This window comes from Monodelphis domestica, chromosome 6, assembly GCF_027887165.1.
Source record: "Monodelphis domestica isolate mMonDom1 chromosome 6, mMonDom1.pri, whole genome shotgun sequence".
NCBI classification, from domain to species: domain Eukaryota; kingdom Metazoa; phylum Chordata; class Mammalia; order Didelphimorphia; family Didelphidae; genus Monodelphis; species Monodelphis domestica.
Genome location: NC_077232.1, coordinates 291,852,135 through 291,876,748, shown reverse-complemented (window position 1 = coordinate 291,876,748; position 24,614 = coordinate 291,852,135). Strand labels below are relative to the sequence as shown.

The 24,614-nt window shown below is 39.5% G+C and overlaps 1 protein-coding gene across 8 annotated transcripts in view; it reads left to right on the top strand.

Moving 5' to 3' along the window:
* Nucleotides 1–24,614, top strand: part of SLC4A4 (solute carrier family 4 member 4) — a 523,229-nt gene that overhangs the window by 142,475 nt on the left and 356,140 nt on the right. For 3 of the 8 annotated variants that reach the window (XM_056803353.1, XM_007495656.3, XM_056803351.1), the window contains exon 2: nt 18,853–18,926. In XM_056803353.1, the coding sequence (XP_056659331.1) occupies nt 18,853–18,926 (74 nt within the window). Of the gene's footprint in view, nt 1–17,760; nt 18,927–24,614 lie in introns of those variants that run through there. The other 5 variants (XM_007495653.2, XM_056803352.1, XM_007495654.3 and 2 more) reach the window with 5 other exon arrangements.

Below are 24,614 nucleotides of genomic sequence, written 5' to 3'. Positions count from 1 at the left end.
AGAAGTAAGGGCTAGGCAGTGGGGTTAAAGTAACTTGACCACGGTCATGTAGCTAAAGAAGTATCTTATATTAAATTTGAACTCAAGACCTTCCATCTCCAGGCCTGTCTCTCTATCCACTGAGCCACCTAGCTGCTAAAATATATTAAAAAAACTTTATGAACCTTTAGATTAAGAACACTTGATTTAAAGGAACTTTGATATTTGAGGTAACAATTTTTGTAGACGTAAATTGTTTTTTTTAAAAAAACTTTGACTTTTGTATATTGAGAATTTTATATTTTAATCCTAGAGTTTTGTCTGCCCTAAATAAGAAAATATCACCAGTCTTTTAATTGTAGAGTTGAAAATACATCTTTTTGAATTTTAAGCCTTCTTCCAGTTTTCTGGAAAACAGGGATAAGAAGTGAGTTTTCAAAGACAGAAACCCATGTACATAGAATATTCATACAAAAGTGGCACAAAGTTATACTCAGCACTTAGACCCAATCTGAGGAGTCACTCAATAAGAATTTGTTGCTTTAATATAAATTTCCAAAGGGGGAAACCAGAGATCATATAGATAATATTTTTGATTGATTGTGGCATCGATCAAGTATCAACTTGATAATCTAACATCTTATTCTAATCTATAGATTAAAGTCTCACCCCAATAAAAATTTGTTCTCTCCCTCATCCTACCCCTGGTTTCTTAAAAAAGAAATTTAAATTGAGCTTCTATCATGAAGCCAAATTGAGAGATTGAATTTTCCTTTCCTAACTTGACTTGCTTGCTCTCCTAGGGCAGCAGTGGAATTGCTCGAGTGAATATTGGACAAGAGTTTGTACTAAAAGATTAAGAATAGGCAGAAACTCGGGTTTGGATACTTTTTTAAATAACCGAACGACAACCCCTTGAGTAATTAGGGAACTCAAGAATGTGTTTAAGATGATGAAATAAACACTGAAGTTTATCTCCTCTGTAAAACCTTCCTTAAGTTTATATAAACTGTGAATAATAATTAAAAAAAATTACAAAAGTAGTTGACATTTCTGACAAAGCTCCTGCTCACAACTAATCAATCAGTTAGTAACCAACAAGCACTTATTAGACACCTACAGTATTCTATCCTGAGCATTTGGATACAAAGACAGAAATGAAAAAATTCTTGTCATCAAAGACCTTATAAGTTGTCCAGGGGAGACAATATGTGCATTTATAGGTGTAGCAGGGGCTTAGGGTTAACATCTTCATGGGTAGTCCATGTGAAGGTGATCATTCCTCTCTCTGCCTGCTGCTGTTCCATTTTCCTTATTAGTTTTCATTCTGAGTTCTGAGATAATCAAAGAGGCATGTTATGATATTTCCACATTAAATACTAAAATTGCATCAGCTATCATTAATTAATCTTTTTTTTTCCAAGACACCACCCTGGTATTTTAAATGTCATTTTTAAACATTATTTTATTTGGTCATTTCCAAACATTATTCACTGGAAACAAAGATCATTTTCTTTTCCTCCCCCCCCCCCCCACCTTTCCCTCTTCCATAGCCAATGCACGATTCCACTGGTTATCACATGTGTTCTTGACTCGAACCCATTTCCATGTTGATGGTATTTGCATTAGAGTGTTTATTTAGAGTCTCTCCTCAGTCCTATCACCTCCACCCCTGTAGTCAGGCAGTTGCTTTTCCTCGGTGTTTTTACTCCCACAGTTTATCCTCTGCTTGTGGATAGTATTTTTTAGATCCCTGCAGATTGTTCAGGGACATTGCACTGAGACTAATGGAGAAGTCCATTACATTCGATTGTACCACAGTGTATCAGTCTCTGTGTACAATGTTCTCCTGGTTCTGCTCCTCTTACTCTGCATCACTTCCTGGAGGTTGTTCCAGTCTCCATGGAATTCCTCCACTTTATTATTCCTTTTAGCACAATAGTATTCCATCACCAACAGATACCACAATTTGTTCAGCCATTCCCCAATTGATGGGCATCCCCTCGTTTTCCAATTTTTGGCCACCACAAAGAGTGCAGCTATGAATATTCTTGTACAAGCCTTTTTCCTTATTATCTCTTTGGGGGGTACAAATCCAGCAGTGCTATAGCTGGATCAAAGGGCAGACAGTCTTTTAGCACCCTTTGGGCATAGTTCCAAATTGCCCTCCAGAATGGTTGGATCAATTCACAACTCCACCAGCAATGCATTATTAGTGTCCCAACTTTGCCACATCCCCTCCAGCATTCATTACTTTCCTTTGCTGTCATGTTGGCCAATCTGCTAGGTCTGAGGTGATACCTCAGAGTTGTTTTGATTTGCATCTCTCTGATTATAAGAGATAGAACACTTTTTCATGTGCTTATTAATAGTTTTGATTTCTTTGGCTGAGAACTGCCTGTTCATGTCCCTTGCCCATTTATCAATTGGAGAATGGCTTGATTTTTTTGTACAATTGATTTAGCTCTTTATAAATTTGAGTAATTAAACCTTTGTCAGAGGTTTTTATGAAGATTGTTTCCCAATTTGTTGCTTCCCTTCTGATTTTAGTTACATTGGTTTTATTTGTACAAAAACTTTTTAATTTGATGTATTCCAGATTATTTATTTTGCATTTTGTAACTCTTTCTAAGTCTTGCTTGGTTTTGAAGTCTTTCCCTTCCCAAAGGTCTGACATGTGTACTATTCTGTGTTCGCCTAATTTTCTTATAGTTTCCTTCTTTATGTTCAAGTCATTCACCCATTTTGAATTTATCTTGGTGTAGGGTGTGAGGTGTTGATCTAAACCTAATCTTTCCCACACTGTCCTCCAGTTTTTATGAAATAGTGGATTTTTGTCCCAAAAGCTGGGTGGGATCTTTGGGTTTGTCATATACTGTCTTGCTGAGGTCACTTATCCCGAATCTATTCCACTGATCCTCCTTTCTGTCTCTTAGCCAGTACCAGATTGTTTTGGTGACCGCTGCTTTATAATATAGTATGAGATCTGGGACTGCAAGGCCCCCTTCCTTTAGTTTGGTTTTCTTCTGGGGGTTTTTAATTTGTTCGTTCTCAAGTTTTTTGATTTGCATTTCCAATTCCTTGATCTCTGTCCTCCCTAATTTGTTAATATATGCACTCAGGGATATGAATTTTCCTCTAAGTACTGCCTTGGCTGCATCCCATAATGTTTGAAAGGATGTCTCGCTATTGTCATTTTCCTCAATGAAATTATTAATTGTTTCTATGATTTCTTCTCTAACTGATTTTGGAGTATCATATTATTTAATTTCCAATTAATTTTTGATTTGGCTCTCCATGTACCCTTGCCAATCAATATTTTATTGCCTTGTGATCTGAAAAGGCTGCATTTATTATTTCTGCTTTTCTGCATTTGAGTGCCATGTTTCTGTGACGTAGTGTATGATCTATTTTTTTGAATGTATCATGTGGTGCTGAAAAGAAGGTGCATTCCTTTTTGTCCATATTTATTTTTCTCCATATGTCTACTAATTCTAATTTTTCTAAGATTTCATTCACCTCTTTTACCTCTTTCTTGTTTATTTTTTGGTTTGATTTATCTAAATTTGATAGTGGTTGGTTCAAGGCTCCCACTAATATGGTTTTACTGTCTATTTCCTCCTTCAATTCTCCTAGTTTCTCCATTAAAAATTTGGATGCTATACCATTTGGTACATACATGTTGATTAGTGATATTTCCTCGTTGTCTATACTCCCTTTTAACAGAATATATTTACCTTCCCTATCCCTTTTGATCAGGTCTATTTTTGCTTTGGCTTTGTCAGATATCATGATTGCAACTCCTGCCTTCTTTCTATCAGTTGAGGCCCAAAAGGTCTTACTCCAACCTTTAATTCTAACCTTGTGAGTATCAACCCACCTCATATGTGTTTCTTGAAGACAACAAATGGTAGGGTTTTGGGTTCTGATCCAATCTGCTATTTGTCTACGTTTTATGGGTGAGTTCATTCCATTCACGTTCAAAGTTATGATTGTCACTTGTGGATTCGCTGGCATTTTGATATCTTCCCCTAGTTCTGACCTTTCTTCTTTAGCTATCTCCTTTTGAACCAGGGATTTACTTTAGGTCAGTCCCCCTTGTCCCCTCCCTTGAGATGCTTCCCTTTCTAGCCCCTCCCTTTTTATGCTCCCTTCCCTTCCCCCCTCTCCTTCCCTCCCTTTTTATACTCCCTCCTCCCTCCCCCTCCTTAATTTTCCTTTCTTTCTTGCCCTGTTGGATAAGATAGAATTCAGGATCCCACTGGATCTAGATGTTCTTCCCTCTCAGATTTGATTTCACTGAGAGTAGGATTTAAGTATTTCTACTTCATGCTCTCTTCCTCTCCTTCTCATATGAGAGTTCTTCCCCTCCCCTTCCCATGTGTATCTTTATATGGGAAAGATTATTCTATTAAGTCCTCCCCTATTTCTTGAAGTAAATCTTAGTATTATCGATGGTTCCCCCCCTCCCTTTTCCTTTCTTTGCCCTCACTTTCACCAAATCTTCTTAATGCCCCAATCTTTCCCTATGCATATTTCTTCTAACTACTCTTATGATGCATACAATTTTTGAGAGTTACACAAAACATTTTCCCCACATATTAATATATATAGTTTGATGTAAATGTAGTCCTTATAGAAGAGAGTTTGACTTAAAGAAAAAGATAAGATTTATCTCCTTTTCCCTTTTTTTCATATTTACCTTTTCATGTTTCTCTTGCTTTCTGTGCTTGGATATCAAATTTTCCAATAAGTTCTCGTCTTTTCTTAGCAAATGCTTGGAAATCTTCTATTTTGTTGAATGCCCATACTTTCCCCTGGAAGTATATAGTCAGTTTTGCTGGGTAATTGATTCTTGGTTGGAGACCCAGTTCTCTTGCCTTTCTAAATATCGTGTTCCATGCTTTGCGGTCTCTTAGTGTGTTAGCCGCTAAGTCATGTGTGATCCTTATGGGAACCCCCCTATATCTGAAGCTCCTCTTCTTGGCTTCTTGTAGGATTTTCTCCTTTTCTTGGAAGCTCTTGAATTTGGCAATTATATTTCTGGGGGTTGTCTTTTGGGGATTTAGTATAGAGGGTATTCTATGAACCCTTTCTATTTCTATTTTGCCCCCTTGCTCCAGAACATGTGGGCAATTTTCTTCTATAATTTCCTGTAGAATAACATCGAGGTTATTGCTTGTCTTTGGTTTTTCTGGGAGACTGATAATTCGGAAGTTGTCTCTTCTTCCTTTGTTTTCCAAGTCTGTGACCTTTTCAGTGAGATATTTTATGTTTTCTTCTAATTCATTAATTTTTTGGCTTTGCTTTATTGATTCTTGCTGTTTTATGATCTCACTTTCTTCGAGTTGCTTAATTCTGGTCGTTAGGAACTGTTTTTGCTTTTCAGCTTTGTCTGCCCTTCTGTTGGATTCTTCCAGCTCTTTCTCCAATTGAGCCATCTTATCTATCAGACTGCTGATCTCTTTCTCCCATTTTCTTTCCAGAAGGTTTCCATCTTTTGGGTAAGCTCCAGTTTGAGATCTTCCAGAGCTTGTTGATAGTTTCCATTTTGGGAGGCATGTTCTGATTTTTTTTTGGATTTCATCCTCATTCTATTCTTTTCCTTGGGTACTCCCACCATAAAAGTTTTCAATAGTCACCTTTTTCCCTTTCTTCCTGGAGGCTTGATTTTGGGCCATGTGAGCCATCCCTTTGGTGGTTTTATTCCCCTTTCCTTTTTGGTCTGGGGTCTGGGTGATATGGGCGGTTTTTCTGTGAATTTAGGTTGCCTCAGACTAGTTCTTCCCAGCCTCTGAGGTTTCTTAGAGTGCTGGGCCCCTGATCATAGCCAAACTGCCCAGGTGTTCAGCTCCACCCAGATAATCAGCGTGTGGTCTGCCCCTGGTGTTTAGCTCCGCCCAGATGCTCAGCGCAACTGCCCTAAGTATGGCTCCCTGGGCCCCCTGTGATCAGCACAGGATTCTCCCGTGAAACCACCATGAGATGTTGTTTCCTGGCAGTCCCCAGATCCCAAGGACCCTGGAGTGCCCCAGACAGAGACGTTCCCCACTCACTCGCTGTCCCAGTGAGTACTCTGGTAGCTCACTCTGGTGGGGGAGGTGGGGGGGAATGGCGACTCAGTTCATGTTTTTGTACAAGCTTTTCCTCCTTATTATAGTGTGGAAATGTTCAAACCCCATGTACCTTCGCCTCTGTGGGGTACTGGGGAGTCCTTGTGTTCCTCCAAAGGTGATTTTTATGCTCCTTTGATGTAGTCTATTTCATTCAGTGCTGGGGAGAGGAAGCATGTGGCGTCTAGATTGCAGCCATGTTTACCCGGAAGTCCCCTTAAATGTTATTTAATACACTGGATAATCTCCTTTTTCCTTCATCATAATAATATACTCCTCTCTCTCTCTCTCTCTCTCTCTCTCTCTCTCTCTCTCTCTCTCTCTCTCTCTCTCTCTCTCTTTCTCTCTCTCTCTTTCTTGCTTTCCTCCTCCCTTACTCCCTCCCTAGCTTCTCCCTCCCCCCATCTCTCCCCTTCTCTGTATTTCTCTGTTTCTCTTTCTATCTCTGTCTCTCTCTTCCTCCCACTAATCTTCTAGGATTAAATAGCCATCAAGGTTAGTAGTTGTGCAATAGAACAAAAAATATAGTTCTGCAGAGTATATCAACTGTGAGAAAGATCACAGGTGAAGTCATCTTTAACAATCATTACAACTGCTGACTTCTCAATTCTGAAAACAGTACTACCATTTAATTCTCCTATGATACTAATTAAAGTCTCTTCTCAAGTCTTTTCTTAAGAATCTTTTTTTTCACAAGATTAGAGTCAAAATAATTATCTCAGGAACAAAATTGTCTTCATCCTATTCCTCTCTGTTCATATCAAAAAGAGCTCTGAAAAATTTAAAGTTCTATAGAAGAATTAATTATCATCATCATCATCATCATCTCAGTTTTCTTCAGCCATGTCATGTAACAGTCTCTTCAGAATCACATTTAAATTTCCAGTCTCTCAAGATTTTATTGGGGCAGCTATGTGTCTCAGTGGATAGAGGGCCAGGCCTGGAGATGAAAAGTTCTGGGTTAAAATGTGGTCCCAGACATTGGGCAAGTCACTTAACTCCAATTACCTAAGCCTTAAGGTTCTTCTGCCTTGGAACTGGCACTTAGTGTCAATTCTAAGACAGAAAGAAAGGATTAATGAAAAAGATTCTTTGATCTCTTAAAGATTCAATTACAGTAGCTATAATTTCTATGGGAGAGTCTATTAAAGGTCTGTTCCAGAAGTATGTGCAGAAGAGATATGTGATAATGGTTTTGGTGAAGACATAACTAGAGAGATAAGATGAAGCCTCATGTAGAAGTGATTCATGAGCAAAGTCTAAAGGAAACTGGGTTTTCCAAGAGGTGGAAGTAAGGAGGACATTCTTGGGATGGGATCAGACCTTGTAAGGGCATAAGAGATGGGTGAGTCATGTATGAGTAATAATAAGAAGGTCAGTATGGCAGGACCATAGAGTAATGTGCTCTATAGTTGGGAAGATGGGTTGGAGCCAGATTTTAAAGGGCTTCAAATGCAAGATGGAAGATGGATCCTAGAGGTGATAAGGAGTCACTGGAGTTTATTAGGTAGGGGAGTGATATAGTCTCATCTGTGCTTTAAGAAAAACACTGGCATCTGGGTTAAGAATGGATTGCCATGGGGAGAGAACTGAAGTAGGGAAACCAATTAGGAGGCTATGAAAACAGTCCAGGTGGTAGATGATGAAGTCATGTTTTCTTTTTGTTCTTCTACACGTGAACACATGCATTTTAAAAAACTGTTACCTTACATCTTAGAATCAATTGATTCCAAGACAGAAGGGTGGTAAGGGCTAGGCAATGGGGGTTAAGTGACTTGCCCAGGGACACACAGCTAGGAAGTGTCTGAGGCCAGTTTTGAACCCAGAACCTCCTATCTCTAGGTCTGGTTCTCAATCCACTGAGCTACCCAACTTCCCCCAACACAAGTATTTGTAAACATCTAAATAACTGTTTGAAAACTCGAGAGGTTAGTGAGGATTATTGGTCTCATAAGTGACCAAAAAGTGGATTTCTTGATTTTTACCTCATAAGAAAGAGATGAATGAGTCACTGACAAACAGGAGGCTCTAGTGAAGAAATGAGGGGGATTTAGAAGCCAGCCAGAGAGGAGGTAAGAAGACAGCAAAAATAGTTAGGAAAGCATCCTGATGTGAGTGGTAAAGACTACAATCAGAGTCAACTGACAGGAAGACTTCAGTTGCTCTGCTTGGAGCCTGACGTTTGTTGAGGTATTTACTATTGCTTTCTTTGAGAGGAAGAAACATCAGGGGAAAGACAGACTTTCTTCTTTTCTTTTTTTTGAGAATAGGTTTGACCAAGTGAGAGGTGATTGGATGGTGTGTTGAGTTAGGAGCTGACTGGGCTGGTCTGCAATTTCCAGAGAGCTTAGATGTTTTGCTGTGAGCTCTGCTTTTCTGTAAGAAGAGGCTGAAAGGTGATTGGACAAAGCATGAGTCTTGTGAGTGAAGAAGTGATGCAGATCTTTCTAGGTGCTCTGATGTTAGGACTTGTTCACCACAAATGCTTCCCATCCATTCTTCCCAGGTAACCCCATGCAGTTTAATTTAGCCTAGAGACAAAGCATGCCTTAATTTAGGGGCATTAGAATAGTGAATGGTATCAAGTTGGAATACCTGGTTACACATTCCACTTCCCTCCTATAAGTAGTAGCTACCATTTATATAGGGTTTAAAGTTTGCAAAGCCCTTTGCATTTATTATCTCATTTGATTCTTATAGCAATACTGTGAGGCAGATGCTATTATTCTGATACAGATGAGAAAACTGAGGCTGACAGAGATTAAGTGACTATACCAAAGTTACACAGCTAATACAGAAAAAAGTAAATATGAATTTGTTGAGCTCCCACTATGTGTCAGGCATTGGGCTAAGCACTTAAAAATATCCTCTCATTTGATCCTCATAACAACTCTGGGAGGTAGATGTTATTATTATTTCCAATTTATAGCTGAGGAACTTGAGACAGGCAAAAGTTAAGTGACTTGACCAGGATCATACAACTAGGAAGTATTTGAGACCAGATTTCTCAGGTCTTCCTGGCTCCAACTTCACTTTTCTAATCATGGCAGTTGTATGATTGGTAATGATTTTGAAGGTATTATATCATCTGTCTCTTTCCTGTTCATTCCTTTTAATTTAATATCAAATACTCTCTAAATGGGCATTTATGTGATTAAAGAGAGCTCATGCACCAAACTAACATATGGTAGTGAAGATTGAAAGCATATAGGTTAATTACTACAACCAGATCTCAGGCAATCCAGTTTAATTTCCTCTTAGTTAAATTTTTTTGACTATCTAGAATTTTAACCAGTGAGGAGATGAGAGTTAATGACTGATTCAGTTTCTAAATCCATATTTTGGGATCTTTGAGCATTATGGTAGTAGAAAGGTAGCAAAAGGAAAAGGGATGGGGAAATAATGTGGCTCTGCCATTGCCTTGGGTTGGGATCCAAGACATTTTTATTTATATAGCTCCAGAACCAAGATTAGTAAATAGGAGTGGAGGGGATAGGCCAAATAACAACGATGGCATTAGGCCCATGGCCTGAATTTATGACTTACTTCAATTCTCTGGAGTCAATCTTTGAATTTTACAGCATACTCTGTAGATTGGGCAAATGGATTAATGTTAACTCAGGGCTTTTGTTCAGTATTTCATGTACGTCTTGTATCGAGGAAATGAATCTTCAGGCAAATACAGGGGTACTGGGAAATACTTCTGACATACCCTATGGTTGACCAGTGAAATGATACACTATCCTTTGCCCTTTAATCCCTTGCCCCTTGTCCTATCACCAATCATAGCTTGCCAACACCCAACTTTCTGCTTTCCCTGTGCTCCTATAGTGCTGAAAATGTCAACAAAATGATACCTAGCCATACTAATTGGATCCACTATACATTTATGTTGTTTAATCTCACTAGGTCCTCACTCTTACATAGAAATACCTTTTTTTCTCATTTTATTCATTCTTTCCACAAGTCCTGTACATTACACCTTCTCTCCGTCCTTTCAGCAGAGAACCTCCTCTTCTACTCTGATGAAAATGGATATTGTGTTCTTCCTTATTCCTTACTTCAAAAGTCCTGCATGTTGTACTTTATTTTCTCTCCTTTACTCCAGACTGTAAAAGAGGTGGCCCTTGTCTCTTCCAAGGAAGACCTATTTTTATTGTTCCTCATCCCTTCTAGTCTCCCTAAAGAGTTTGTCCTTTGTTTTTCCCCCTTTTTATTTTATTTTATTTTTCTCCATTTCAATTAGTTTATTTAGTCAATTTAGAACATTATTCCTTGGTTACAATAATCACATTATTTCCATCCCTCCCTTCCACCCACCCTTCCCACAGCCCATGTCAATTTCATTGGGTATTACTCGTGTCCTTGATCAGAACCTATTTCCATGTTGTTGTTTGCACTAGGATGTTCATTTAGAATCTACATCCCCAACCATATCCCCTCGACCCATGCATTCAAGCAGTTGTTTTCCTTCGGTGTTTTTACTCCCATAGTGTTTCCTCTGAATGTGGATAGTGTTCTTTCTCATACATTCCTCTGGTTGTTCAAGATCACTGCATTGCCACTAATGGAGAAGTCCATTACATTTGATTGTACCACAGTGTATATCGGTCTCTGTGTACAATGTTCTCCTGGTTCTGCTCATCTCGCTCTGCATCACTTCCTGGAGGTTGTTCCAGTCCCCATGGAATTCCTCCACTTTATTATTCCATTGAGCACAATAGTATTCCATCACCAATATATACCACAATTTGTTCACCTATTCTCCAATTGAAGGGCATCCCCTCATTTTCAATTTTTTTTGCCACCAGAAAGAGCGCAGTTATGAATATTCTTATACAAGTCTGTTTCCTTATGGTTAGTACTAGAAGTAAGTCTCATAATGAATGAAATAAACTTTTCTTAGTGGGATTAGTAACCTAAATGCTAATTAAAATATAATTTTCTTCAATTCTTAGAGAAGGAAATGTGGTGGCATTAGGGAGTGGCATTGAGAAAGATGTTAATAGAGTTTTAGAACAACATGAACAAGGCATTCACAATATGTGTGGAATATTCTGAATACTGATGTTTAGAAGATGAAAAATGCTTTTGATTTAGGAGCAGTTTAACATAATGGAAGGGGTAAACTCCAAGTCAAAAGACCCAAATTCAAGTTTGATTTCTAATACCTGCTCCTTGACCTTGAGAAAGTCTCTTAACCTGTTTTACATTCTTAAAAATGAAGATAATAATACCCTTTTTTCTTCATGTTAGTATTTATATGCAAGTGCATGGCAAAACTTAAAATATGATATAACTGTGAATTATGATAACAATGTCAAAATCTTGTGAGGGAAATCACAGTGCTATATATGATAGATTATAATTTCCTGTGAACGCTAGAATAACAGATTTGTCGGGGTTCTCCTTGGGTTTATTTGGTCTATTTGCAAGTATGTGTCCACATTGTCTCAGTCAGCTGGATATCTATTATTGGTTGAAAAATCCCTAGTGAGGTTATTCCAATGACTTTTTTGGAAAATGAAACAAAGGTTATTTAGCTATGGGCATTTTTTACTTTGGTTAGGCTAACCCTAACTCTCTTGAAATAATGCCCATAAGTGTTTCAAAGCTGATGAAGTTTTTAGGCTTTTTTTATAGATTCATTTAGATCTGGTAAACTTCCTTAGGAAATGAGCATAATCTGTATTGATATCTATTCATTTATCCATTTCTCATTTTAAGTACTGACATCTTCTTTATATAAGTCTCATTTTTATTCTTTCTTCAAATTTGGTAACTTAGAGTCATTGCTCTAAGTTAGTGGTTTTTGCACTGTCAATTAATTAGAAATGACTCTCAAACTGGTAGTCAGTTATTTTTCTGTCAATTCTTTCAGTTTCATATTTTTGATGCTATAGCCCTCAATATTTCTAGTGACTCCACTTGCATTTCAAAGAAACTAGTCATGATATATAGGCAGAAAGTTTCAGTGTAGTCTACATGCCTTTGGCTTCTCTTTTTAGGAGGCTGGGTCTTCTTAAGATGATTGCCTGCTTTTAGCCTTATTTCTTTTGAGCTTAGCATAATACTAGGCACATAGTAGGTACTTAATAAAAGTTTCTTGGTTGACTGATTGACTTATCTGCTCTGAATTTATGCCAATAAAAAATTTCAACTTCTTAACTAGAGTTCCTGAATTTGAAAGGGTATATACTGTGGTTTGTTTGTCCATTGTGACTTCTTATTACTAGCTTCTTCACTATTAGAGATTCCCCTCCTCCCCACTGGTTTGGAGCATAATCATTTCTTTCCAGGAAGAACATGTGTCAGAGTTTAGATGTCCTTATCACTAAACTCAGGCTATATCTTATGTGTGCAGAACTATCAGTGGATTAACACTACAGAAGAAGTACTCTCCCTTAATTCCCCTAAATACACACACACACACACACACACACACACACACACACACACACACGTCCAGGAAGCCTTTTGAATTTTAGGTTTTTGACCCCTTCTCTTTGGTTGCTTACAATGACAATATTCTACCAAGAGGTGGCAGCAAACTTAAGCCCTGATAAATTCCCCTAACTCCAAGTTAAGAATTAATAAAGTTTTTAAGCTGTTTTTTTAAAAAAGGGGAATAAACTAAAAATGGCTTATATCAACGAAAAAAGAGTCCACGAAGTTCTTTGTTTTTAGCTTTAAAGTAACTGCTAATTATTTGCTTATCCTCATACTGTAAATTGATCCCCACTTTCTAGAAATGATGAGAAGTAATAGAGAAGAGGGAACTTTGGAAAAAGATGGGAGTATTTGTGTGCCCCATGTTAGTGCCAGAGCTGATTCCTGGGTTCCCTGTGATAGTATATGTTGGTGGCCCTTCATATGTCTTTGACAACTGGTGATTTTTGCTTTAGGAGAAGTCTCGGGGTCAACAAACAGAGGCAATTAGGAGCTGAGTTCTGAGATTTCCAGACTGGTGCCTCTTCTATAAATTAAAGGGCCCAGGCACACAATGAGTGGCTCAATGGGCAGAGAGTTAGCTTTGGAATGAGAAATACATCCTTTCACTTCCTCTGGCCTATCAGCTCTATAAATCCTTCCCTCCTCTTGAGTCTTTCATTTCCCTCACTATGAAAGGGCACGTGGATCCAGATTGGTTTAAACATTCGCTCTCCCCAGGATGGCAGTTGTAAAACGAGAGATTATGAGGCTCCCTGAAGCTTGTAAAGAGACTGAATGGTTCTGTTAAAACAAGTGGAGTTTAAAGAAATTGTTAACTAATAAACTTTATACCCCAGTAGTAACTTAGAGAATCATCCATGTTGCCCGTTGTGGACTCAATACCTTGAAAAGAGAAAGTCCTTCTGTACCCTCTGTACCATAACCTTGCTGATTTTTTCTGGAGGGAGGAGGATTAGTAAATCCTATTATTAACTCGATTCTTATGTAACTTCCAACTTAAACTGGAGGAGGAGCGGGGTAGTATAGACAGGGCAAGGGAGGAAGTGGGATGATTAGGTGGGAGTAGTTGTTGGTGGAAAGAGAAGGGTAAATCCCCTCCATAGAGGAACACAGGGTCATGCCCAGAGTGGGTGTATTTTGAGGGGGGACTATTTTGATAACTGTGTTTCAGTAGTAGCCTAGGAATTTTAAATTTAATTAACGGGCTCTAAATCAAAATGGCTAATTATAGCATTTTAATTTCATGAAGATAAATGATTATTAATTTAATTTTATTTTAAGACATTTTGAAAACGGTTCCATAGGCCAAAGGTCCAGAAACCCCCAAAAGATTAAGAACCCCTACTCTAGGTAATGAGGTACACATTTTCTTCTTCTCACGCTGCAGCTGGGTACCTCAAGTTCCACAGTTCTCTCAGGTGAGCTAAAGATAGTAAGGTTCAGGCTTAGATAGGGGACCACCTTGGGTGGAAGGTTCCATTTCCTTATGGAACTATTCTTAAATGCCTGGGCAAGGGAAGAAAGGTTGACTGTCTAAAATTAAAGCCAAGCACTACTACAGTAAAGGGAAGGAAATGTTCAGAATGGGCCACAAGGGAGGGAGGGGTGGATAGAGAGGGCAACCGAGGAGAGTCTAAAGGCTAGTGAGCCCAAAGACCTTCAACCTTTAACAGTAATGTGCTAGGGCAGGCTTACGTTCTGAAGCCTGGGAGCTGGCAGCCTGCCATGTGCTGACTGGCTGACTGGCAGTTGCTAGCTCTGGGTGGACCAGCTGGGGAGTGTGTTGGCAGTCGGCAAGGACATTTAGGGGCAGGCTCTCTCGGGAGGACAGAATACAGCGAGGGTCCCATGGCCAATGGCTGATGGTATCCCTAAATCTTTCTTGTGATAGATAGCTTGAGTCCCCTTGATGAACCTCAGGAAATAGCTGATGGATTTGGCAGCCGATTCAGACATTCACTGCACTCCAGTGGTTTTTTTTTTCTCCTGGAATAACAGAGGATAAGAAAAATTCCATTTTGGGCGTGGATTTATATAGCAGGGCTATAACTTTTGCCATCATAGTCCACTGTAAGAAGCCAATATTGGCTCAGTGTGGATTTTATAAGATAGACTAACATGACCCTTATCCCCGTGATGCCAGTGAGAGGCTTCCAAATCTATTCTGAACTCACCCTTGCTTGTGATATGAACACCCTTCAGTGAGGGAGTTCTCTGTCCTTTTCTCTTTTTCAGCAAAATGCACAATCAGTTTGAAAGGCGTGTTTCCAGAATGTTTGGTACTATATGGGCAAAGTGACATGAAACAGGGATTTAGGTTAGAAAATATGTACCATCTAAAGAGATATTTTCAGCTGTTCTAATAACAACATCCAGAAGATTTTTAGAACCAAAGAAAGAAAATACCTTCCAGAGCTAAACAATTGGCAGTCATGGCACAGTGGTGAAGAAAGTCATGGATCCCATCTATTACCTTGGTATAGGAGACATATGTGTCCTTCTGCAGTGAATGGTCTAGCTGACTGAGAGCACGCACGCATGCTGTGTGTGTCCAAGTTTTGTATTTTTAGTCTGTAATGCTCACGCTTACAGAATGTGGTATCTTCTCTCTTCTTGCAGAGAAGGGGAAGCTCTCAGAATATGGTCTATAGCAGTCACAAGGAGTTTATTTCCCTAGAGTGAATTTCTGACTCTTTGTTATGTATGTTCTTGGTGGAAATCTAAGCCATATATCAAAGAGCCAAGGTATGCTCTAGGAATTGTCAGTTTATAGTTCAGAAGGAACCTAGACACGGTGGGTTCTTCTCGTTGAGTAGCACCCTTGTCCTAGCACTACCTTTATCCCCCTCATACAATTTCCTTTTCACCACTCTTTCTCTGTTGCATGGAAGATTGGGATAAACTCAGGCAAAACAAATTAATTTCTGCTTTAGGAAATTATATATATTCAATAGCTAACAAATTTAGATTTTTATAGAGGAAAAATATAGAGACTCTGGGAGTTTCCCAAGTTAGAATGTTGGTTTTTATTGGTTAATATGGAAGTAAGGAGGGCTAGTAGCTAGACAGTGTAGCAGACAGAGCCCTGGACTTGGAATCAGAAAGAGGTCTGAACTGAGATGCTTACTAGTTGTAGGACCCTGAGGTAAGATTTTCAGCTTTTATTTGCTTCCGTTCCCCCACTGTAAAATGGGAATAATAATAGTATCTAACCCTCAGTGTTGTTGTGACAGTCAAATGAGCTAATATTTGTAGAGCACTGAGCACAGGTACATTAGTAGGTGCTTAATAAACAAATAAATGTTTGTTAAATCTTAATTTAAAGAAGGTAGATTAAACTACTTTGCTTGTCCAATATGGGGAGCAATGGAAATATCTGGAGTAACTGACAAGTTTGGGTGTACTCTGTGCTCTGGACATCTTGTTTAGATAGAATTTCATTGTTCAGTAGTCACCCTTACTTGGATCCACAAACAAAATAGTACCAGTGGATTTTGATTCTTTGGCTGGTCGAGGTCCTTTGTAAGGTGGAACCCCACTATATTGGAGTCCTCTCCTTTTACATTTCTCTCTGTGCCCTCTATGTGTGAGGCACTGGGCGAGGGAGGCAGTGGACATTGAATGATAACAAATGTCCAAGCCCTGCTCCTCAAGGCATTTACATTCATTTGTAGGAGAATTATATTTGGTGATATGGCCAGAGGAGACATCTAATCAAAATAGTTTAGGAAAATTTGACAAAAGAGAAAAAAATTCAGTGGTGAGAGACCAGGGAGGCTTTAAAGAGGAGATATCATGTAAACTGGAGCTTCTAGAAAGCTAAGAATTTTAAAAGGTGGACATGAGGAGGCACGTCCAGGCAGGGGATGGCTTACTCTGCCTAGTACACTGAGGCCAGTGATGGTCATGTCAGACTGGGAAAATAGGGCCTTAGATGTAGATCTAGAAAGTACCTTAGGGGACAAATCATTGAAGAAACTGAGGTCCAGGGAGGTTACAGTCAGTGTCAGCGATAGGATTTGAAACCAGGTCTTCTGACTTCAGGGTCATAGGATCATAGCTTTAGACCTTCAAAATCCTCTAGTCTAATCTTTCGCAGTTGAGGAAACTATGTCTCAAAGAGGTTTAAATTATTTGCCCAAGACAGATAGTGGCAAAGGCAAAATTTGAACCAGGTCCAATGACTCAAGAGCCAATACTCTTCCATTGTTCATCTAACTAGGTAAAGTTTGGGTCATTATTTGTGGTTTGTGTGTGGTAAAAGGCATAAAGATAGCCCACGGTTGAGAATTGGGGAGCTGGGTCCATGGCTCCAGGGAGGAATTCTCCATGTTTCCAAGAGTCTGATGACAAGCCTCTCAGGAAGAATAGGGTAGCTACACTCACATAATGGAATATAGGACAGTATCCCTATGCCATATGTCTACATATATTATCTTGTATGTCCCTATTCATTTACAGGTTGTCTTTTCCTTTAGGATAAGGTGGGGAATGATTTGGCCTTTCTTGGTATCTGCCGCTCTTAGCATGATACCTGCTATCTAGTAAGGGATTACTAAATGCTTGTTGACAAATTGGTTATACCAAATTTCTGAACAAAAGTGACCATTTTTAAAAGCAAGCCTGCAAAAAAGCTCTGTAATTGTGAACGATATGTTGAATTTGACAAGTACAGTATAGAATCCTCCCTTTGGCCCCTGAAGAACTCACGAGTGATTTTCCTTTCGCTTCACTATAAATGGAGTTTGTGGAATTCTTCCTACTAAAGTTTATACAATTAAAGAAAGGAGGCTCTGAGTATGAAAATAACCCTTAATTCGTACTGTAAACTTAGAAATGTGCTTGGCAACGGTTGGCCTAAAAATGCTGTCAAGCCTTGGAAGGCTCATGAGGTCTTATTTAGCATGTGAAAATGCAGAGTAGATCCTATTATGTAACATGACAGGAGGGCAGCAGAGTATGGTTATAAAATACAGAATTCCACATCCTGTGGAAGATAGTTAAAGGGCCGATGTAAGGAAACTCTGAAATGAGAAGAGGGAAGAAAGCGAATGAATGAGTGACATGTTTAAGTGACCGCTAGGATGGCTTGACTATTGTTGGAGCTGGGTCTCAGATTAATTCTCAGATGTCAGAACTCTGTGAGGCCAACATGTGACTCAAAGCTTGCCACTTGACAGAAGCGTATGTTTTGCTGGTATTAAGAGGCTGGCTGAAGGCTAGGTTCCCACTGTGTGTTAGACGTAGACAGTCTCTCTCTCTCTCTCTCTCTCTCTCTCTCTCTCTCTCTCTCTCTCTCTCTCTCTCTCTCTCTCTCCTTCTCTCTCTCTCTCTCTCTCTCTCTCTCTCTCTCTCTCTCTCTCTCCCTCTCTCTCTCTCTCTCTCTCTCTCTCTCTCTCTCTCTGTCTCTCTCTGACTCTTTGTCTCTCTGTCTCTCTCTGTCTCTGTGTCTCTGTCTCTTTCTCTTTGTCTCTGTCTCTGTGTCTCTGTCTCTCCCTCCCTCTCTCTATCTGTCTCTCTCTGTGTCTGTCTCTGTCTCTCTGTGTCTGTCTCTTTCTCTGTCTCTCTCTGTCTCTCTCTCTCACTCTCTCACTCTTTCTGTCTCTCTCTCTCTGTCTCTCTGTCTGTCTCTCTCTCTCTCTCTCTGTCTCTTTCTCTTTGTCTCTGTCGCTCTCTGTGTCTCTGTCTCTCCCTCCCTCTCTCTATCTGTCTCTCTCTGTGTCTGACTGTCTCTCTGTGTCTGTCTCTTTCTCTGTCTCTCTCTGTCTCTGTCTCTCTTTCTCTCTCTCACTCTTTCTGTCTCTCTTTCCCTGTCTCTCTGTCTGTCTGTCTGTCTGTCTGTTTCCCTCTCTCTCACTGCATGTGAGTGGGTGTACATGGAGCAGGGGGGAGTGTGAGTGTATACATTTTCTGCAGCAGGTATCATAAGAGCTGTTCCCTGGCGCTGGATTTCCACAAACGATCAGCACGCATTCTGCAGATATACTAAACTTCCTCTCCTCTCTGGTTTCTTGTCTGCTTTCTGTGAACATACCAGAGTGCTTGGAGGTGGGGAGGGAACCCTCAGCTAGTCTGTGATTTCCCTTCCTCCACTCGTTAATTCTAGAATCCGAGCTATGTGGGACCGGTGTAATCCTAAACACCCCTCCAAAGAAGCTACAACAGAGTTGTAGAAGACAAGAGAAGAGTGGCCTGCTGACATGAACGGCAGCTTGCAGCAGATTAACCTGCCCAGGAGCTGGGCTGCTTCTAGTGGTTCACTCCAGGAGAAATCTGAGCATTCGTTTTTTCTTTTTTATTACTATAGGATGGAGGATGAAGCCGTCCTGGACAGAGGGGCTTCCTTCCTGAAACATGTGTGTGATGAAGAAGAAGTTGAAGGTGAGTGCTGTAGGTGGGGGCTTATACATCTCTGTATACATTGTGTTGTTTCTTTGGACATTCAATTCAACCCAATTCAGTTGATATCTTTGCAATTACAAAACCAAAGCTTTTCCCTAGAGAGTCATTTGTGTTTTCTGTGTGTATGTCTATTAGAGACAGAGAAACAGAGCTAGAAACAGAGAGACAGAGAGAGAAAGACACAGAGAGAGCAAATTAAATTTAGAATTTCATTCTGAAGATTTGTGTGATGTTACCTTTTCCTAGGTGATCTCTAAAGCCCTTTCTAACCCCAAATTGATGAATCTGGGAATCTGGTTTTGAAGCTGGTGCCGGTGTTAGTTATGTTCCCTTTAAAAACAAAATTAGCCGGTGTGATAATATTAACCAGCCACCAATGAGTGACTAATTCAAAGATGCTGCTAGCTTTATATAAATGTACTTGGCAGTGCTTACTAATAAATATTCTTTCTTGTATGTTACAGTGTAGACAAGCAGATGTTACAAAGGGAGACTGATACCAGAGGGATGTCAACATTGTTGGCAAAATGGGTCTCTGACGAGGGGATTAAGAATGGGAATTAGGGCTGACTCTCAGTTGAAAAAAGATGCACTTGTATCTCTCAGTGAAAAGGGAATAAGTTTTACTGACTATCCACAAGCCAGCATTACTAATGCTGGTCTTTATGAACTAAATAAAAAGTTGGGCTTTAACTTATGATTTCCTTTTTAAATGTTTTTTTTTCCCCAAGGTGATTTTGTCTGCCTAACGTACTCATCAACAAAATGGGTAGATTCCTGTTTATTTGACAGGAGTGCTACAAGGCTTAATTGGTGTACAATAAAGAAATTTTCATAAGATCAGATAGAATACTATTAAGGTAATAAAATTATTAGATGATGAGAGGTAACATGGAGTAATGGAGAGAGAGAGAGCTGGTCCAGAGTCAAGAAGACCTGAGTTCAAGTGCCTCTTCTGTCACGTACTGGCTGAATGACACTGGGTAAATTATGTACCTCTGCTGTCCAGGTGGTTGAGAACCTGTGTTGGAGAGGAGAATTTCCTCTATGAGAACTTCTAACCCTAACCCAATGAAATTACAGGTCTGGTCCAACAAAACAAAATAAAACAAATGGCATAAATTACAAACTCTCATATGGAAATTAAACATGTACATTTGGGACCCTCTGATAGGCTATTTATTTTATTGAGTCTCTAGCTTACCTACTGGTATACTAGAGTGGGTTAGAGCCCATAACAGCCTCAATATGGAAGGTTGAGTGCTTTTGAAGAGGAGGTAGCAGGTTAGCATGGTCTGGAATAAGGCTTTATTCTAGATTGGGGGTTCTTAACCTTTTACGTGTCATAGACCCTGTGGGTCTGGTGAAATGTATGGATCCTTTCTTAGAGAATGTTTTGAAATGTATAAAACAAGAATACAGACACTTACAAAGAAAATGAATTCTATTTCAAGTACGTTTATCAAATAATTAAAAAACAAGCCACTGAACCCTTGGTTGAAAACTCCTATTAATAAGCGATAGGTCCTAGGAAAGTGGGTCCTTCACAGATGTTCAGGACTGCCTAGACATGTGTTGAGTCGGGTGGGTGTCCATATTGTTCCTTATGGCTCCCTGGAAAGTTCTGTTTGGACATCCAGATGTCCTGTCCTATCCCTGGGTATGAGAGAGCTCCACCGTCCCTTCTTCTTTCATCTCTCCTTTCCTCCGTATCCATATTTCCAAGTCTAATTTATAAACATTTGCCTGATGTGCTGCTTAGGAAGAACGCAGTTCCTATGTTCTTTTGGCTCTTTTGGCTCAGCATTTCCTGAGTTCCCAGTCCTTTAACTCTGTGGCTATGGCACCATTTTTGAAAGTAGCGAAAACAAAATCCTTAGCCTTTTATACTGAGCAACATTAAATCTCCAATATAGTGATTGAAGTGCTGTTCAGAAGTCAAAGGGAATAAAAGCAGAACCTATGGATATAAAATAATCCGACAAGGTTCCCTGAGCATCTTGCTTTTTCTTTAGGACAATGAGGGTAGGTCTTGATGGGAATGAACCGGGAAGCTTCTGAGAATAACTTGTAATGGGCTTCCACATTTTTTTTCCTTTTTCCCTGAGAAGGCAGTTTTGGCTCAGTTCACAGGAGATGCAAATCAGATGCTTAGTTTGGTAAGGTCTGCAGAGGTTGATAGTGCAGCCGTTAATAGGATGTTGGATGTTGCATTTCTTTGGGCTTTGACTGAGAAATGGATTTCCTGAAGTATTTCCCTTGATTTTCTGGGGGAATTTCCCCTGAAATTCAGACAATGTAAATACAAGGAACACAAAAGTTTACTTGGGTTTTATGGAATAAGGTATTTAATGAAGTTAGTTATGAGTGTGTTTGTAAATCCACCGTTTGTTTGGCCATTAGTATTAAGATGAAAAAAAATCCTTACTTTTCATCTTAAAATCAATAATTTGTGTATTTGTTCCAAGCAGAAGAGTGATAAAGGCTAGGCAAAAGGGGCTCAGTCATTTGCCCAGGGACACATGGCTAAGACATGTCTGAGGTCATATTTGAACCCAGGACCTTCCATCTCCAGGTGTGGCTTTCTGTCCATCGAACCACCTAACTCTCCCACATTAGTATTAAGATGAAAACTGCAGCTTTAGATGATACAGTGGAAAGGGCACTGAATAGTAAAGAAAACCCAAGTTCAAATCCTCCCTCCGGCACTTCCTAGCTCTTCAGCTCTGTCCAAATCACTTACTATTTATCTGCCTTAGTTTCCTCATTTATAAAATGAGAATAATAATAGCATCTATGTCTTAGGATTGTTGTGAGGATCAAACGAGATAATATTTTTAACTCCGTGCCTGGTTTAAATGAATGCTTATTTCCTTCTTTCTTGTTATTTTATATGGTGCCATTCCATATTATTTTATCTTATCTTATACTTATCATATGATCTCATTACATGTCATATTATATCATACCACATCTGCCTCCAAGGGTTGTTGTGAAGATAAAATGAGATATTGTAAAGCACTTTGCAAACCTTAAAGTTCTATAGAAAGGCTAAAATTCTGATAATGATGATGATTTGCTTAGTATGAAACTGCTTGGCAGGGTAGATAGAGAAACTCTTCTAGAAACAGGAAGTCTTGGGTTTAAGTCCCACCTCAAAGACAGGATGACATCCTGGCCCTGGGACCTTGGGACCATGTTTTCTCTCTCACAGTCCTCAGGCAAACCTTTAGAAGCCTAGGTTAGAGATGAGTTTCTTTGTCTGTAGAAGCAATGTACGTATCTAGAGTTCCCTACCCTGATGAAATCAAGTCTGAGAAAACAAATCTGTCCCAGTCCTCCTCTTTCCCCCAAATCTGTAAAATTTGCCTTTCTTATATTTAAGCAAGCTATTTAAATTTTTATAATTAGTGTTCTGGATTGGCTGCTGTTGTGTTAGGTTCATAATGCAAGCTAGGAGATTAGACAGTTTGGCCGAGTTGATGGAAGGGCGTCCAGGATATGATTGGTTTCCTGATAATTGTCATTATGGCAGAAACCCTGCAATACCATGGACCTGATTCATTCACTCTATGGAGACTTTCCAACTGTTGAAGGATCATGAGAACTTCTAGGACCTAGGGTGAGGTCAAACTTGGCCCAAGTTGGTTCTGGGGGAGAGGGACTCAGCTTTGTACTCAGGTACAATGTAGTTCAGGAAGTGAGGATAGGAGAATAACAGTTGCTTATTTTTAAAAAAAAATAATATTTTAGGGAGATGCTAGGGGGCCCAGCGGAGACTCTGGGCCTGGAGTCAGGAAGACTCTTCTTCATGAGCTTGATCAAATCTGACCTCACACACTAGCTATGACCTTAGACAAGTCACTTAATCCTGTTTGCCTCAGTTTCCTAATTCATAAAATGGTCTGGAGAACGGAATGGCACCCTACTTCAATGTATTTTCCAAGAAAATATCCAAATGGGGTCACAGAGTGTTGGGCATGACTGAAATAACTATCAAAAGGTTTGCAAAGCCTATGGGAATACTTTAAAGATATGATTATCCCTATTTTTCCAATAAATGAGGAAATGGGATGAGAGAAATGAAGCTCATGCTAACACAAGTAGTAAGTGCCAGAAGCAGAATTTGAATTTGGGTCTGTCCTGACTGTCCAGGTCAATACTTTTGCCAGCTCCTCATATTTATGTGTCTGTGGATGAGGAACTAAAAACTTGATTGTTGAGCTCTATTTTTTAAACCTATAACTTTTTTCTTATAATCCATTCTGTGTGTTGGTTCCAATACCGAAGAGCAGTAAGAGCTAGGCAGTGGGGGTTAGGTGACTTGCCTATGGTCACACAACTAGAAAGTGTGTCTGAGGCCAGATTTTAACTCAGGTTTTCCTGACTCCAGACCTGGCTCTTCATCCACCTGCCTCTACAGCTTACTTATAGATTACTTCCTGTCCTCAGTGTTGAACCTTCCCTATTCTGTTGAAGGCACTATCATGGTTCCTGAGTATATAATCTTTGGCTATGACTTAGTGGGTGGTTGGTTGTATTATTTGTTATGAATTTTAGGGAGAGAGGAAACATAGGTGTGTTTGTAAGCAAGAGAGAAGGAAGTAATAGATAGGAATAAACTTGCATAAACTTGCTTTTTAGGTAATCAAAGTCTCCATGCCTTTAAGCTCTCTTGAAGACTCACAGCTTCCTTCGTGCTTAGTGGGTACAACTTAATGTGCTTTCCCAATGCCAAGGAACTGGCCGAAATTGACCAGTTCAAGATTTCCCAACTGTTTTCAGTCCCTATACACCCTGACTTTTCCATAAAATAAATTCTAGAGTTCACCATGCATCTACATATGAGAGGTAAGATAAGTTAATTTTTATTCTCTAAGGGCACACCAACGATTGTGTAAGTTCATGATTTGAAATCCACTTAATAGTTTCTGGGATATCTTCTTAGAATAGTATAGTTTCTTGAAATACTCCCTGTATTCTTGATAAGCTTCTTGTACCCCCTTGGGGGTGTGTATATCAGAGAGCTTAGCCCATCATCTCCTCTAACTCCACATCTGTAACTCAGAGGAAGAATTAGACTTGAAACCATGTCCTCAGTTCACCTTCTCCAAGTCTCCTTATAGTGGGTGTCACGATGCTTTATCCATGAAGCTAAAAAACCCAAGTGAGGGATTTTAACAGTGATGTTCATCAAGAATAGAATGAGTCAGAAGTGGAGTCATCCTCTGCCTAAATAATGTATTTAACTATTGTGGTTTCCTTAAGACCTTGGTTATTGGTTTAAGGGAATTCCTTACAAAGGGATCTGATGGGAAACTTTCTTCTGAGGGATTTTGATCATCGCCATCTGGCTGAGTGGCAGGTCTATCTTTGTCCTGTGGAGATTTGATTTTGTGCAGATCATGAGTTTGATGTGACATGTCATCATGAATTGCTAGCATTTATAGCATTTTAGGATGTGCAAAGCACTTCACAAATATCATGGATTGAGCACCTACTATATGCCAGGCACTGTGCTAAGTACTTTGCAAATATTATCTCATTTGATCCTTATAACAACCTTGGGAAATAGATGCTACATATTATCCTATTTACATTTGGGGAAACTGAGGCAAACAGGTTAATTGACTCGCCCAGGGTCTGTCGGCTAATAAGTGTCTGAGG